Below are 17,973 nucleotides of genomic sequence, written 5' to 3'. Positions count from 1 at the left end.
TTTATCCATTCTATATAAACATTATTAAACTATATAGAATGGACAAATCTATCTTTATATATCGAAATGAAAGAAAAAGTTTCAATTTTTCATAATAACTAGAAAATGGCATTAAATATTTAAAAAAGTAATTTTGCTCTGTTATTAAAGACAAATGAAAAGTTTATTTTTAAAAAATCTGGTAACAAGGTATAAATAAATACAAAACAAACTGAAATAGTTATTTAAATGTTAGTTATTTACAAAATAATTTGAAGAAAATAAAATGCAATCAAAACTAATAAAAAGATTTATTTCTTCTTTTTAGCTTTAGCAACATCAGTATCTTCTCTGGGTTTTTGCCAATGAAGTGGTTTTTGGCGATACATTGGCCATGGTGGAAGAGTTAGCTGGAAAAAAGAATACAATGGAATTTTTTTAAAAAACATTTTAGAAATAAAATGCAAATGAATGAGCAAATATAAAAATAATCTAATGCCGCTTAATTTATAAGAGTTTCACCAACGATGATTTTCAATGAAATTTTTTAGAAACATTTTCTTAAAGTGAAGCATTGAGTATTATAACAAAATGGGAAATTTAATTACTGAAAAGCTATTCTACTGCAAGAAAATTTGCCATAAACTGCAAGTTATGGCAAGTATATTATATATTAGTTATATTAAATTAAAGTTTCATATTTTTTAAAAAAATTCACAAATAACAATAAAGCTTAGTTGTCATAAATAAAAATCAAACTTTCTGCTAGTGTTATGATGCTAGTGTTCAACAAGCTTTAATAAAAATTAAAGTTTAGTTTTGACCTCATTACACCAGCATATTATAACTAATTTTGGATTACTAATACTTCATAAGAATTAATTTAAATATTTAAAGTGTAATCCATTTTCAATTACTGACAACTTAAGATAACAGATATAAAAAATTACCTGATGCATATTAGTTATAATATGCTAAGGTATTATATTACGTTAAATAGTCCTAATATGATCCTATTGCATATAAAAGTAAATGATTTGTTTGAAGTAGTCTAGAGATACTATGAGCAATGAAATTCTAAATTTAGATACAACCAAAATTGATAGTTGATTAAAAGAAAGAAAGAAGGAACTGATACTTTTATAAATACAGGGATTCATATAACAGATTAATAATTTAGAGCCAGAATTGAACAGTTATTTCATAATGTAAAGTTAAAATATAGGTACACATTCCTGTCTATTTAAAATAACTGAACATTTTTAACAGGGTGCACATAGTGAGAAATTGTTGCAAAAATTATGTACTTTTAAGAAAAAAAAAAAAAAAAAAAAGTACCTTTATACATGTATGTATACATAAACTTGTGTATTTTCCAAGCATTGGAAATTTTCTGTTTTATAATAATGCATAGTTTATACTGAACATTTTTAAATAAGTTAATTTTAAATATATATTCCTTCATTTTTAATATTTATTTCTGCATTTATACATCATCTTCTATTCTAAAACAAATGTCTTTTTGGTTTTGACAAAACACTTGTGTATTTTCCAAGCATTGGAAATTTTCTGTTTTATAATAATGCATAGTTTATACTGAACATTTTTAAATAAGTTAATTTTAAATATATATTCCTTCATTTTTAATATTTATTTCTGCATTTATACATCATCTTCTATTCTAAAACAAATGTCTTTTTGGTTTTGACAAAAACATAAAAGGATAATAAAAATGAAAAAAAAAAAAAAAAAAAAAAACTATCAATACTATAAAATTGTTAATCTTATGAAAGTTGAATGAAAAAATTTTTACTCTTTTTCCTGATTTCTTAAAATGAACAAACTACAATTTATATAGATGGATATATCAGTTCAGAATAAATTGACATAGATAGCAGCATAGAAGTATAGCAGTTTATATTTAATTGTTATAAATGCAATAACAAATAAGATTCGACATTGCAGGGATGGAAAGTGTAAATTTCCTTCTGTACTAAATCAGTATATTTAGAAATTTTAGTTGCAGTCTTATAAAGCTAAGTAATAAGCATTTCGGAATGGCTACCAACATAAGACTGGTAAAATTGTCCCCAAATTGATGATAGGACAATGCCATGTTCTAAATCAGTTTAAGTTTAATAGGCAAAACGGTTTTTAAATTTCAGTACTTTTCATGATGCTATGCATGCTGCTTAAACTTAGCATATAAAAATTAAAAATGATTACTTACAATGCAAGATAAAAGAAAGCCAATACCAAGTATATAAACTGTGAATGAAAATTGCTGAAAGATGTAACCAACAACAAGTCCAACTCCCTGTAATAAAATAATATTCTTTATGACATTAAACTAAAAATAAATTATATACTTTACTTACTTTATATACTTTAATAAGAAACAAACTGAAAAGTCCTATTTTATCAATAAAATTGAAGTTAGAAAAGTGTCTCGCAAAATACAGATAATGAAGAATCCCCTTTTTACTAAAAATTTGAAGTTAGAAAATGTCTTGCAAAATACAGATAATTCTAAAGAATCAAAGACATATAATACAAAGATAACATTCTGAATAAAGATTAAAAAGAAGGTAATAATATATTTAGCAAAAATCTTTTATTCAAATCAAAGCATTTTCTCATTTATTCACATAGAGGAAGGAAAATCCTATCTATATATTCATGTTACTTTTCCCATTTCTGACAAATTTCAACAAGCGTAATTTCTAGCACACGTCATTTTTATGTTAGCAATCAAATGTATGAAAGAAAGACAAATATAACAAATTGAGAAAACACTAATTTTATGGCTTAAAATTATGAGATGTAAAGAATATTTTGATTGCTGTGAAATTAACAGAAAAGTGCTATAACTTTATAATGTTGATTTTTTATAACATTTCTGATTATATTTATCAGCACACAATAAAATACAAAATTTCCTAAAAAACACCATCAGTGCTATTTAATTCTGTGGCCTTATTCAATACTTAAAAATTATACTGTTTAATGTACCCTCATTATTATAAGAACTACTATTTTTTAAAAAAAGTATATTAAAGGGGGGAAAAATGTATGAAAAATAGTAATAATGTGCAACAAAAATCTGCTTCCTTCAAGGATAGTAATAACACTTGCTTACAGAAATTATACATCTTTAATAATATGTTTATTTTTTTAAACATAAATGAGCATATTAACTTAAAAATAATAAACAAAATCAATAATAAAATTTCCTATTACAGATCTAGATTAAGAAACAACAACAACAACTTAGTTTTAGACTTAAAACTTACAGCAAAAATGAGAATAATAGTTTGGAATATTCTTTCAGCTTTTCGTTGACCATCAAAATCCTATAAATGATAGAAAATAAAGTATTAAATTCTATTTTTCCCACAACAATAGACAAATAATGATTTTAACAACATCACAATATTCTTAAGATAAGAGCAGTAAGACTTTGCACAATTTAAATAAATAAAATTATAATACAATAATAAGAAAAGTCATAAAACAATACTGGTACAAAGATAACAATTTTAATTACCAATTACATTGGTAAAACCAAAGAAAAATTTAATATTAAAATTAGGAATAATGGTGAGTATGTGTGTGTGTGTTGATGCACTACAGGCCATTTGACCTACTGTTAGCAAATTTAGCAAATGTATACAATGCAAGATAAGAATATACAGTTTTTAAGAAGATTATTGCAGAAAAATAAATTTTACACAGTTTTAAAAATTGTCTTATTAACCAATATCAATTTAAAAATCATGCAAATTTTTATTGAATGTTGGCAATTTTTTAAAAATATTTTTTTTTGTCTGGTTACAATAATAAATTATATTGCCACTATAAAAAATTCAAAGGATTTTCATTGTTTTATCAAATACTTAATCCCATAATTTTCATTTATTGTTGAAATTGGGAAAAAGATCTATTTAATACCTGTTTTTAGTTTATGAGACAAAAAAAATGAAGTTTGCAGTATTGCAAGATAAGAACATAGATTAACCAGATTTGTATGTTTTCAATAGTACTATGATATTATGGGAGAGGCTCCATCAGAAATATCCACATACATGATAAATTAAGCATATGTAAGAATAACTAACACAGCTTTATTTTGTGATAATTTGGTGGAATCATTAGCATGAAGTTATGAAAACATTTATCTGAAATCAAATATAATCAACATTCTAAATGGGCCAGATGGTTCTCTGAGGTAATTAATTAAAAAAAAAATAATAAGTTGGAAGATATTTTTTTCCCCCTCAATGGTCAAATTTTGCAAATCATTAGAAGATATACTATCAACTTTACAATAAAGTTACCACATTTAGCAAGTTATCAGCTTTAAAAATCACACTTTGACATTTGTATCCTATTCTTCAGTTAACCTTATGATTTATTAAATTTACCAAGTCATAAATGCTTGAAAATATTTATATTAACTTTTTTTGACAATGCACTGATAGAATTCTAAGGGTAAATAAAAGCATTCAAAGGAAACTAAATGTAATAATGATTAAAAAAATTCTTGAAATAAGCATAAAAAATATTTACTTTTAATATTTTTGATAGAGATTACAAAACAACTGCTTTACAACATTTTGTCATGCAACTCAGCATTAAACTGCATTTCAAAGAACATAACAATATATCCTTCAAAGCAGAATATAAATGAAATAGTGCAACACATTACAAAAATTTGTAAAGAATAAATTTAAGCAACACAACAAATATTTATATAACCAACAAATCAAACAAATTAATAAAGTTACACTAAATACAACATTTCAGAATTAATACAGTATAGGAAGTGCAAATTTACTAAAAACATCTGCTTTCATTCATTTTTAACTAAAAATACATTTTGCATCATCAAGTCGTTTACATTCTTTATTTTAATCTTCACATTAAACTTACTTCAGATTCATATTGCTCTGAAGATATATTACAAAGATTGCAGAATAATATTAACTATAATACATCCAAGTATGAAAAACAATGAGTACACATTAATTCAAGTAATAAATTAATATAACTATATTCATTTTTTTAAAAATAGTTAATGCACTTCATTTAGAAAAGTAAACAGACATAAAAGGAATCATTAAAAAATGTAAATAATATTTCAGATGATACAAATAATAACTGAATTCATGTTGTGAAAGCAATTTGAAAATTTCTGGGATTCTGTAATTTTACTGAAGTTTAGAACATGTATAAAGAATCCGAAATTATACAAAGTAAATCAGTTTTTTTTATCAACATACTAAGGATTAGATTATATTTAATCTTTTTTTACACCTGCAGCTGCAGCAGTTTCAATAAAATGTAATAGTTCACTTAAAAACAAAATGACTTTCATAAATTAATAATGCAATCAAAAGCAGAAAATAATTGTACCGGCATTACAGAAATACATTTTATAAAACAAACAGTGAATGAAATTTATCTACATAAAAGCTGAAATCGTGGGAAAAAACTTTTAAGCAAATTAATTACTATAATATGTTCTCCAGGACATAATGAGAAAACATATGCATTCGACAAACCAGATTTTCCTTTTCCTTACTTACCATGTGGACAGGCAGATTCTTTATTTTCTCAATGATGCCGAACATGATTTTCTTATTAAATCTCACTTTTACACAGGAAAAAAATTGCAAATGTCTTAGCCGGTTCGTAATAAATGACAGTTATTATTTAGCAACAGCATACAAGATGCTTTATTTACACGTAGCGTAGGGAATATGAAAAATATTGGCAAGTTACAGTTATCATACCATTAATATTAATAAGAAACAAATATTTTAATATTCTTATTCTTGAAATAATTCTTTCATTTATATCTAAAAATGGCTTGGACATAAATCTTAGACGGGCATTAAAAAGAAAAATTCTCTTATCAAAAAATTTATAATGCTTTTAAGAAAAATCATCGCTATATATTTTTTTTACAATCTGGCAGCATTAGAGCAATCTAAAGTGAAAATTGCGCGCTTTGAAATGCTCGTGTGATTAAATTCAAAGTAACTGAGCAACGTTTGTTTTTCATACTTCAGTATATTTCTTGATTAATTTCGAGTAAGTTAAGATTATTATTGTCTTATGCTCTTTTCATATAGTTGTTGTCATTTTTATATGGGTTTTCATGCTTATAGCTCATAGTGGATTTCTTATATAATGAAGACAAAGAGAGCGTATATCTGCCTCATAATGTTTAATATTTATGTCTATTATTTTTGAGTTGATTTCTAATTGCTTTTCAACATATTCTATTCATCATTTGGCTTTCATTTTTTATTTCTGCTGAGTCGTTGGAAATAATGCCTTTTTATATGTTATAAAATATATCTTCGTGTAAATATGTTTATCCAGTCTTGCGTATCGTTTTGACAAGATCTGTGAAATTTAACTGTATTTTAAAACTATTTCTTCACTTTCGATTTTCAGTGCAGTATTTTTAGCTTTTATTTGATATGGGTAATGAGCATAAGATGTTCATGAAACCGTATAATTAAAAACTGAGTTTGTAAAATTTTTTTTCGTTCTGTTGTGTCATGAGATAAAAATTTTTAAGATAGGGTGACATTTAAAGTGAATTAATATTTTGCTGTGAAATTATGTGATAAATTTTAATGTATTATTATTTACTAATTTTAAGGTGTTATTATGACACAGTCCACTTAGTATTGATGTAGATTGTTTTTTTTTTTTTTTTTTTTTAAATTCCAGTCTTTTAATAATACTGATTTAGAGATGGTTTGATTGTAGAAATATTATGTACAAATTATAGAATTTTACAGGATTGTTGAAAATTTTCACCATGTGATTAGAGTCTAGTATAAATAGAAATATAGACATTTGGTTATGAGAATTTATGACTTTTTTTCTTTGTTTTGTAGTTATTAGCCGATTGAAGTTTTACATCTACTTATCTACCTTCTATATCGTTTTATTACTTAATTGAATTGGACTGCTTTTATGATATTTGAAATGTAATGAGGATTTAATCATTTTTTCCTGAATCATGGATCACAGAAAGAGATTTTTCTATTGCAATTTCTTATTTTGAATAGAACGACTTTTGAAGTGAATTAATATTCTGTTGTAAAATTATATGGTAAGTTTTGATGTATTATAATTTCTGATTAGGGAAGTAACTTTTTTGTTACATGAAAGCAACATTTTGTTATATGAATATGTGGCTCTTGCATTGTAAAAATTATTTTACTTTACTACAATTTTATCTAATTACATACTTTTATGTTGCTGTAACTAATGATTTTATAATGTTATAACAAAATAAAGCATGTGTAAATCATGAATAGTTTTGTTATTTAAAAAAATATCCAAGAAAATGAAAGCTGACTTCAGTTTTGGCTGAAAGCTGACTTCAGTTCATATACTAACAGTTTTTTCTGTTAGTATATGAATAAAAATATGTCCATAGTTTTAAACTTGTTTATTGATTTCAATATTTTATCTTAATTTCTTAAAAGATGTATATTGCTATTTAACTTCACTCCATTAAAGTGTTTGTTAACTTTGTTTTATTCTTTTGAAACTTTCTTTTTTATTGGTCTCGGTGATTTATTTTTAAACTTGGATAAAACTTATTTTTAAACATTATTATAGCAACATATAATGCAAACTCAACTGACTTACTTTTTATATATAATTGTTTGAGTGATAATTTATTTTGAAAATTAATTTGATATTTTGAAACGTTACTCTTAGCTATTTTGAACTTGTACATAAATTTATTTAGCAAAGTTTTTTAAATGCTCTTCTGTATTTGCTCTTACCATACAAAAACATGGTTGCATGTTCATTGTACCAAACTATTATGAGTTTCTAATTATTACTCGGTGTTGTTTTCTAAATATTTAGAAAAATCCATGACATTCTTTATTATTCAAAATAGCTTGTTGGCATAATCTTAGTTCCAAATGTGTTATTATTTACATTCTATCTTACTTGTATGACATTTTCATTAATAAACATATTGAAAAATCTTTTATATAATAACTGAAGAAGTAAAAATCATAAGTTGCATTTTTAAATGCTTGTAGTTAATGAGGAGCATTAGTAGCGTGTTTTCTGTGTAACTAACGAATGTGTTTGTCATGTTTTCAGATTTACTTTCTTTTTTAAGTTCATGAGTTGCCCAGTGACAATTTTAAAAAACCCATTTTGAATTGTTATTCTTTAGAATAGTAAAGGTTTAAAATAAATTTTACCATTAACTGCTATATTAATTGTTGTATCAGTAAATTAAGCTTTATAGCACAGAATATTTTTAACATTTTTAATTTGACTTACTTAATGAATGTGAAGATGGAATTCTGTATTTGATTTTCATTACTCATTTCCTGATATGCCAGAGATTTGAAATTTTGTACTTTTATGTGTTCTCAATGACATAACTTTGTTTTACTATTTTTGGAGCTTAAATATTAGTAATCATTCATTGAAATAAATTTCTGTTAAATTCCAATAATGCTACTTGTTAATAATTTCAAGGAAAAAAATAATATTGGATTAAAAAGTAAAAAAATAATGTAAATAAATCGGTACTTTAGGATTATCGTGTTGACCTGTCAACACTTGCGAAAATGTGCCTATCCTTTCGCTACCTTTTGGTGAAAATGTTCGACGGGATAATCCCAAAGTACCATAGATTCTGCTCTTTAGCACACTATTAAAAGTGTGTGTTATTGTTTTAATTAATTTTTATATTCTATCTACCATTCATATTTAAATATTTTTATTAATTGGTTTGTAATCGCAATTGTTTATTTTCAGATAATGTTTCCACAACTCACTACTGGAGCCATAAATCGAATCCTTAATGGAGAAGATGTGGCAAATGCTGTTATTCAGATACTTGGTTGTAAAAAGATTCCTGGGGCTGGAAATGACCGTTACCGTCTTCTCATATCAGATGGTGTTACTGGCTGCCCTTTTGCCATGCTTGGAACACAACTAAACCACATGGTTGCAAATAAAGAATTGGAGAAATTTACCATTGTGCGAGTGGATAAATGTGTTTGCAATCAAGTGCAGGCTGATCGAAAGGTGATCATCTTATTGAACTTGACTGTTTTAGTCCCAGGTAATGAGGTTAATGAAAAATTAGGGAATCCAGTCAATTCATCTACTGGTGGTGGTGCATCAACAGGAACTACTACTAATGCACCAGCTGTAAATGGTGTTCCTAAAACAAATTATTCAAATCAGAGTGCAGTATCTGCTAATGATTCATCAGGGATAAATGGATCTGTATCAGTTCATCCCATCAATACTTTAACTCCTTATCAAAATAAATGGACAATTAAAGCTCGGGTAACCAACAAAACACCTCTTCGTACCTATAGCAATTCAAGAGGAGAAGGGAAAGTGTTCTCTGTCAATCTTTTGGATGAAAGTGGCGAAATCAAAGCCACAGGATTTAATGATACTGCTGATAAATATTATAATATGCTTGAAGTAAATAAAGTGTACTACATATCCAGAGCTACTTTAAAGACGGCTAACCAGAGGTTTTCAACAGTGAAGAATGATTATGAAATTACATTTAATAATGATACTACAATTGCTCCATGTGAAGAAAGCTCGTCATCTATTCCTATGCTGCAGTATGATTTTGTACCAATCGCTCAGATAGAGCAAGTTGAAAAAGATTCCAATATCGATGTTATTGGAGTATGCAAAAGCTGCTCAGATCTGCAGACATTTGTTGCAAGGACAACTAATAAGGAAATGACAAAGCGAGATATAAAATTGGTTGATCGTAGTAATCGAGAAGTTAACTTAACACTCTGGGGGAAGGAAGCCGAAAATTTTGATGGGAGTTTGAATCCTGTCGTAGCTGTAAAAGGTGCCAGAGTATCCGATTTCAATGGTAAATCTTTATCTGTCACTATGTCCAGTTCCATGCAGATCAATCCTGATATTAAAGAAGCCCATGTTCTAAAAGGATGGTTTGAAAGAGAAGGTTACAAAATGGATGCTGAGTCCATATCTGCCAAGGGGGGGAGTTCAAACATGGGTGGACAGTGGAAAACTTTTGCTCAGGCTGTCAGTGAACAGCTTGGTATGGGTGATAAGCCTGATTATTATGTCAACAAAGCTACAATCGTAATGTTGAGGAAAGAAAATTGTATGTATATGGCATGTCCTGGTGAGGAGTGTAACAAGAAAGTTATCGATATGAACAATGGAATTTATAGATGTGAAAAGTGTAATCGGGAATACAGTGAATTTAAATGGCGCCTGCTTTTGTCGGTGAGTGTGGCTGACTTCACTGAAAATCAATGGGTGACATGCTTCCAAGAGGCAGCAGAAGGTATTTTGGGTGTCTCTGCACAAGAGCTAGGTATGTGCAAAGAAACAGATGAAGAACGATACAATGAGATTTTAACTGATGCCAATTTCAAGTCTTATGTTTTCAAGTTGCGCACTAAAATGGAAACTTTTAATGAGGAAAGTCGTTTGAAGACCACTGTCGTTAGTGCTACCCCAATTGATCATGTCACATATGTTAGAAAAATTATTTCGGATATCAAGCAAATGGAGCAGGAGATTTAAACTGTTTTACGATGAAATTGTTTTGCAGTTTACATTTTTATGTTAGAATTTATGAAAAGGTCTGTAGGAAACTTTAAAGATAAATCTTTATTCATAGAAACTTAATATAATTAAGTTTAGATAAGTCTTGGATTTTTTTTTCAAACTTGAATGTTTCATGTTTCTTATAGAATTTCAATCCTTTATTAAAATCATACATTATGAAACACTTTTTAATCATGTTTACTATGTCACTCGTATTATTATTCTTATTTCTATTGTGGTGTTAATATTTTTGTATTCATTTTGAAATAATAAGCTGCAATAATCATTGTGTATTTTCTGTTCAACGTAATAGTTATTATGTTGTATTATATCTTTTTGCATGTGAATTAGTTTAAAAATTACAAGTGTTCTGATAAATGTAACATTTTTGTTTCCTAGAATGGTTTTATTATAAACATATTTGAATAATCGTATCACTGAATTTACTTGTATGGAAAGATTTTGAGTGTATTATTTTGTCATTCATTTAAAGGGTCATCTGCCATTTAATGTAGTATATTCATCATTTATTTTGTATTGTAGCAGTAAAACCAAAAAAGTGTTGATAATAAATATTTTAGATAATATATTGCTTTGTTTTGATTACTTTAGTTTTAATTCTGATATTAAAAAAAATAAATATTGCAGATATAATGTTTAACATTTGTTTTAAAAAAGAAATCATACATTTTCATCTTCATTTGTATAAATTGCAGATTTTTTTAAAACATGTCATGTTACTGAAAATTTGAAAAAAATTTAAAATGTGACATAATTATTAACTTTTAAATACAGGTTGAGATAGACTGATTACAACTTTTGATTTTGTGTTTGCCGATGATTTAGAATTATATATAATTTGAAAAAATTTTAAAATGTGACATAATTATTAACTTTTAAATAAAGGTTGAGATAGACTGATTACAACTTTTGATTTTGTGTTTGCCGATGATTTAGAATTATATATAATTGGTAAATTAATGTAGTATGCATATTTGTTTTTTTCCATTTTATTTCATAACTTAATTGGAATTGGCTCATTTTTTACTTTCAAGATACATGGGCTACCAAAAATTAAAGTGCTACTCGATTTTTGATAACTGTAAATAAAACTGTGATTTGATTAAATTATTCCATTATTTATTTCAATTTTATTATTATTTTACATAATGAATAATTTTAAGGATGAAATTGGATTTTGGTATTTAGATATTCTGAATCTATTTAAAAAGTAAAGATTGGAGAATTTGCTGAGCTGGAGCAATCTGGTGGTAGGTTTTAACACTCTCACGCAGTTGTTAAAAGCTTGACTTATCATAAAATAGGTCATTGCTGAATCGAAAAGCAGACACAGTGTTACCCATTTATGTATTGGGAATACTAGATTCACCCATCTCCACTTGTTGCTAGGTGAACATCCAGCACTATGTTCTCAGTGTGACTGTCAAATGCTTGCCAATTATATATTATCAGAATGTCCAAATTTCAATGCTGAGCTTTATTTTTTCAAAACACGAACACTCCAGTACCTTTCTTACTTGATAAGACACCACATGCTCAAATATTTGCATTTTTAAAGTCTTATCAAATTTTGTGCAGTCATTTAAACTTGTTTGTATTTTAGTACACTATCCGTTTTGATTATTGTACATTGATATGATTTTAACTCTAGTTTGGCTCAGCTTAGTCAAAACCATGGCTCTTACATCAGAAAAATCCACAAAATAGGATTTATATGAAAATCAAAATGGCATTCTAACAGATAAAATTAATTATTCATTTAAAATTTGTGTCTAAAATGTAAAAAAATTCTGCTGAGGATAAAATAGTTGCCTGCCATACCAGAAAATAGAAAAATTAAATCTCAAAACCACTGGTAAGTATTGTTTCAAATTCATGAATTAAAATGAAGTTTCTTAAATTTCTTAGTGAGATTGTAAAAACTGATTGTGTATAGCAGTATTTTCCAAGCTTTTTTTATTTGCATTCCTTTTTATTTGTCATCACTGCTCCTTATTCCACAAATATAGTGTGGTTATTACTATAATTCTAAAATCTTCATTCAAGTATTGTTGTACCCCTAATACTGTAACACATTTTTATTCTTACTTGTTTTGACAATCTTGAAGTTTTCTCACCACTGAGTAATTTAAAATCAGAAGTGGAAAGAGAGAAATACAGACTAATGTCTGAATTTGTGTTGGGAAATTTGTTCATCTGCTTTTTTTTATTAATAAGTGTTGGACGAGAAATCTCTTTCACTAATAAGTTGTAGTTGCTGTACTTATAAGTTGTAGCAGGATAGTGATTGTCTTTAAGATATTTCTCTTTCAGGTTAATCAACCTTGCAATAACTTTTTATTTTTCTATTATAACTTTATTATTCTTTATATTCAGTCTATCTATCAATGGCCACCACCATATCTTTTTTGTATACCTCTTTCAGATAATACCATGCATCCCAGGAGAGGGGAGGGAGACAGAATTGTTGAACTGTTGTGCTCTAAAATTTTAATGCATGTAGAAAAAAAAAAAAAAAAGGACTATTTTTATTTAAAATGTTATGATATATTTATTGTTTTGTTTAATCTCTAATTAATTTTTTTCTGCTTGTTTGTAAACTTGAAATCATAAAACTTTTTCATACATAGATGAGGCTATATGTAGGTTTCATTTTTGCTAATGAAATAAAATCAAAAGTTGAAAAAATATTGTTAAAGATAAATGTGGATTGGAAGCTGAACTTGGAAATTCCTGTTGTATGGCATCAACCTCAAAAAAAAAAAAAAAAAGTTAACTTTGAAAAAATAAAGTTTTGTTTAAAATTATTTTTAAATATACAGTCCAAATATGTGTTTAGTTTAATGCTAAAGATATATCAGAATCTGAAAAAAATATTATTTTTTCTCAAGAAGAGCCTGAGCACTAAAAACTGAAACGCTTTAAAAAATAATAAAATAATAATAAAAAAAACTTTGTAAAATAAAACGTTCAGACTGTATAAAAAGTTTATTTATTTAGAGTGATGCTGTTCGTGCTACAAGTAAAATAACCTCTTATGAATCTCCCGTTTTGAAATGTAAATGCTTGAAATGAAATATGGCATTCACTGTTTTATACATTGCATTTTTGAAGACCAAATAATTGAGAGGATGCATGCCACTTTATGCTTCCATTTTTTACCCCTTAAATTTCATATGAAAATAATGACCAAGGATAAGATTTGATAAAAATCTAGGGAAAATTTAAGTCTATGTAGAACTCCATAGATGGCGCTGCAAGGCCAGGAAATTGGTAATCGAAATCATCCGGTCAGCGAAATTCAAGAAACGTTTTTCCATTAGATGAATAGAAAACGAAGCTCAGTGGGAGTTTTTGCTCAAAATTAATTTAATTATAACTTAAATTCAAAAAACAAGAACATTATAGGCATATATATATATTTTTTTTAAAAAAATTATAAATGCAGCGATAAAATGCAGTTTGCGATTTTATGTGAAAGTTCGTATCTGTTAGCTGCTCGACAAGCGGATAATTTTACTATTTTTTTCCCGAACTTTGGGATTGATTACATAGGCAACTATTAAAACCAGAACAAAAATAATAAAAACATCCATTTGGAAGAATGTCACTCTTTTTATTTTTGTGTCTGATGTATTATTTAAAAATCAATAGGATTGTAATGAAAAAAATGTATAACCGAAAAACCTCATCAACATGAGTCCAGGATTTTAAAATCATATGATTTATTATTTCAAATCCTTTGTTGAATGGACTATTTAATGCGATTGCTAAGTATATCCTCCTTTTTTCCGACTGTAAAACAAATTGTCGGGTAGTAAACATAAAGCCTTTGTGGGGAAAAAAAAAAAAAAATTGTCTTAAATTATTCCAAAGATATATCCCTTTTATGATTAAAATTACTGGAATGTAGCATCTGTTTCTCCGGGAAATTTTCTGCGAAAATTGCTTTAGAACTGAAACAATGCCTTCTCACTATAGCAACATCTCTTTTCATAGTTCTAAAGCTTACGGTCCATACGTCGGATCCGGAAACACAGTAAAAACAAACAAACAAAACAAAAAACAAACAAACTTGCTTTTAACTATCTGTTCCACATTTGCAAGAGAGTATTTAATCCCAACGGATTTGGCAAGCACAAAGCCTGCTTCGCCTCAAGTATTAGGCAGTTTGATGTAATGGGATCTCATACCTGGGACCATTTTACTTCTACGCCAAAGCCCTACTACCCAGTTAATGCCATCCTGATAGAAACCAGCACACTTGTTTCTTGTAGAATTCCAACACACTAAAATGTTAGATGATTAGTAATTTTTGTAATCCATGTGACCATGACGTCATATAAATTTATGCCTTCGCTTTTTACTTTATTGTAAATGGCTACTTTAAAATTCTATAAATAAATTCATGAAACTGTTTATTTTGGTTATACGGAATTTTATATTTGTCAATTTCGGGTATGTTACAAATAATTATGCTGCCACATTTCGATATTGAAAGGGAATTCTGTACTTTGACTGCAAGCAATATGGAACACTTTTGTAATCTCGAAAGACAGCGATGTGTCTAGACCTTAAGCTATCGTGCAATCAAAGGTAAGTGTCTAAAAAGTAAAATATTTTTTGTTTGTCTTTTGTAATTGTTTTAGATAGATAAGAATTGTCTTTTTTGTTGTAACTACGATTGATTTAATCTTTCTAAGTGTCTTGATGCTATTCAGATTTTGTAAGATTTCATTTCATGTCGATAGGAATCACTACTTTGTTTAATCTTCAAGCATTCGTAATATCTAATAAATATATTGAAAACAGGTAACAGATGCGGTCTGCATCTGTTACTTATGTTTAATAGATTACAATTTGAATTGTTTTTGCAATATAGTTATTTATTTTCTCGTCAGGGGAAATCATTACAGTAATAAAGGAAAAACTATCGATAAATGTATCATTGACTTTATATGAAGAATGCATCCATGCAAAGACAAAAATGATTGCCACTAACGTGTGGTTAATGATAATCATGTTGTTTTAGTACTATGCTTAACAGTAATGAGATGCATGCTCGTTCTTTGGTTGGTTTGTTTATAATATTCTTGACTTCAAGTAGATAGCTGGCGGTAAAAAAGTTAATAAAGGCCAAAGCGAATTAAAATATAAAAAAATGAAAATCAATTATTATCATAAAGTAATTTAAAAATTTCTTGCCATTTTGTTGTTATTTACGGAGAGCTAATGATGATACTTCACTGTTTTGTTTAATAATGATGAGATGCGTATTTATTGACTTTTTGCTTTTAATTTCAATTAGATAGCACGCAGTAGGAAAGATAATAAAGGTCAAAGGGAAATAAAATATAAGGAATGAAAATCAATTATTATCACGAATGTAAATAAATATTTCTAGCAATTTAAGGAGAGTTAATGAGGATTCTCTATTGTGTTTAACGATGATATCGGGAGTTGAGTTTTAATGGTGCAAGAGTCAAATCTGGCCCTGTTGTGACAAGCTATTTGAATATCGGGTAGTAGAAAAGATAATGGTAAAACGGAAATAAAGCACGAGAAGTGAAAATCAATTATAATAAAGAATATAATGTAAAAATTTCTTACTATTTAAAGATAATTGAGGATTATGATGCTTCACTACTGCGTTTAATGATGATAAAATATATGATCGTTTTTTTCTACTTTATTTCTAATTTCCTAGATAGTTATTGGGAATTTGGAATAAGAAGGTTGTAATGGCACAGAAGACAAAATCCGCTATCTGCACTGTCTGATTATAAATATTGAGCTGTAATCAACCAAAAAGAAAAACGATCATACATCTTATAGATCAAGAAAAAGGATGATAAAGGTCAAATGATTTAATAAATGTTGACGATTTTATTTAATTTGTCAATAACTGATTTTCATTCCTAGTACTTTATTTTCCAAGTACTAGGAGTGAAAATCAATTATCATGAATATCACGTAAAAATTCCTTCCGATTTACGGACAATTGATGATGATAATGATGCTTCATTACTGGGTTTAAACAACGAGATGAACGCTTTCTCTTTTGCTGCCTTATCAAATCAGCGGGAGTGGTCTGCCCAAAACTTTCACTCATACACTCTCATGAAAATGTTATTCCAGAGAACATCTTGCATAGCGTTGGTATACAATAGTTAGGAAATATTAATTTTTGTCGTAAATTTAGCATTTTTACTGAATCTATCGTGTCATCCTTGGCGAATTATTTACGATTAAACCCTGGCATGTGATTAGTGGTATCCAAAAATCGAATTTGTAATTTAGACGCGTTTTTCCAGATCGATTGAAACAAAAATTGGATACAAAACTACACTTGTAGTCACAAAATCCCATGTCAAATTTGATATATTTAACTTAGTGCGTTTTTGAATTGTCGCTTTTGCACGTTTCTGAAGTGCCGGGATAGCCTGGTTGGTAGGGCGTTGGATTCCCTTGGGTTGCGAGTTTGAACCCCGCCGTCCGAAGACTCCCCGTGTGTGTGGTGACTGGCGCACGTATAAATCTGTCATGGTCACAAAGTCCTTCATGTCGAGAGTAATACCACTGGGGGTACTGAATCAGGGGTAATCGTTCTCTGATTCAGGTCTAGATTTCGATCTGTGGATGAGTGAATGAAATGCATGAATGAAGTCCGCCCCATAAAAAGAGTTGTGACGTGTGTCTAGCTAAGGTCGGGCTCTTGGTCCTAGATGGCGCTACTGAAAAACAAGAGACGCACCCTTGGCTTAAAATCACTGGCTTCTAATGTCATTATTAGAAACAACAAAGTTTCTGAAAGTACAGACCAATAGATAGTCAACCCTTTGTAGGTTTTGACTCAAAACTTGACAGGTGCTTACACTATAAATGTTAAATCTACGTACAGATCGAGCTCTCTTCGTTTTGTCGTTAGAGCGTTAATTTATAATCGAACAGCCGGCCAGATGGACTTCCTATGAAAATATTTTGCACAAAATTTGGTACAAAAACCGTATGCCAGTTTTCATCAAATTCATAAAATGAAATAAAATGCATTTTAAACCTTCATTGAAGTTTAATAGTTAGACATTTAACTAAGCTTTTTGGTTTGGGGAAATTTTTTAATGAAATTCTTCCAATTAAGATGATGTAACGTTGTTGTTTTTGCTTACGATTGGCGAAGAATTGGATAGATACAAAAATTGCCAGTGTTTTTCTGATTTTAAAATTATGTACAACTCTGCTATAGTTATATAACTCTTTTACACGTGCCAGGTTCGTAAATCGAATTAAACAATTTTTTTTGACATTACATCGATATTAAAGCAGGAATTAAAGTTGGTTTCAATA

At 28.0% G+C, this 17,973-nt stretch overlaps 2 protein-coding genes across 2 annotated transcripts; one reads left to right on the top strand and one right to left on the bottom strand.

The window, feature by feature from the left end:
- Nucleotides 1-271: 271 nt before the first annotated feature.
- LOC129972335 (signal peptidase complex subunit 1-like) lies at nucleotides 272-5,754 on the bottom strand. Its single transcript, XM_056086434.1, has 4 exons — nucleotides 5,568-5,754; nucleotides 3,273-3,332; nucleotides 2,210-2,296; nucleotides 272-389 (listed from the first exon to the last, which is right to left on the bottom strand). The coding sequence occupies exons 1-4, from the start codon at nucleotides 5,610-5,612 to the stop codon at nucleotides 291-293; spliced, it is 291 nt and encodes a 96-aa protein (XP_055942409.1). The 5' UTR covers nucleotides 5,613-5,754; the 3' UTR covers nucleotides 272-290.
- A 210-nt stretch (nucleotides 5,755-5,964) lies between these two features.
- Nucleotides 5,965-11,193, top strand: LOC129972941 (replication protein A 70 kDa DNA-binding subunit-like). Its single transcript, XM_056087263.1, has 2 exons — nucleotides 5,965-6,075; nucleotides 8,800-11,193. The coding sequence occupies exon 2, from the start codon at nucleotides 8,803-8,805 to the stop codon at nucleotides 10,582-10,584; it is 1,782 nt and encodes a 593-aa protein (XP_055943238.1). The 5' UTR covers nucleotides 5,965-6,075; nucleotides 8,800-8,802; the 3' UTR covers nucleotides 10,585-11,193.
- Nucleotides 11,194-17,973: the final 6,780 nt, after the last annotated feature.

This window comes from Argiope bruennichi, chromosome 6 (genome assembly GCF_947563725.1).
Source record: "Argiope bruennichi chromosome 6, qqArgBrue1.1, whole genome shotgun sequence".
Lineage (NCBI taxonomy): Eukaryota > Metazoa > Arthropoda > Arachnida > Araneae > Araneidae > Argiope > Argiope bruennichi.
Note: the sequence above shows the minus strand (reverse complement) of the source record. Positions and strands in the feature narration are given on the sequence as shown.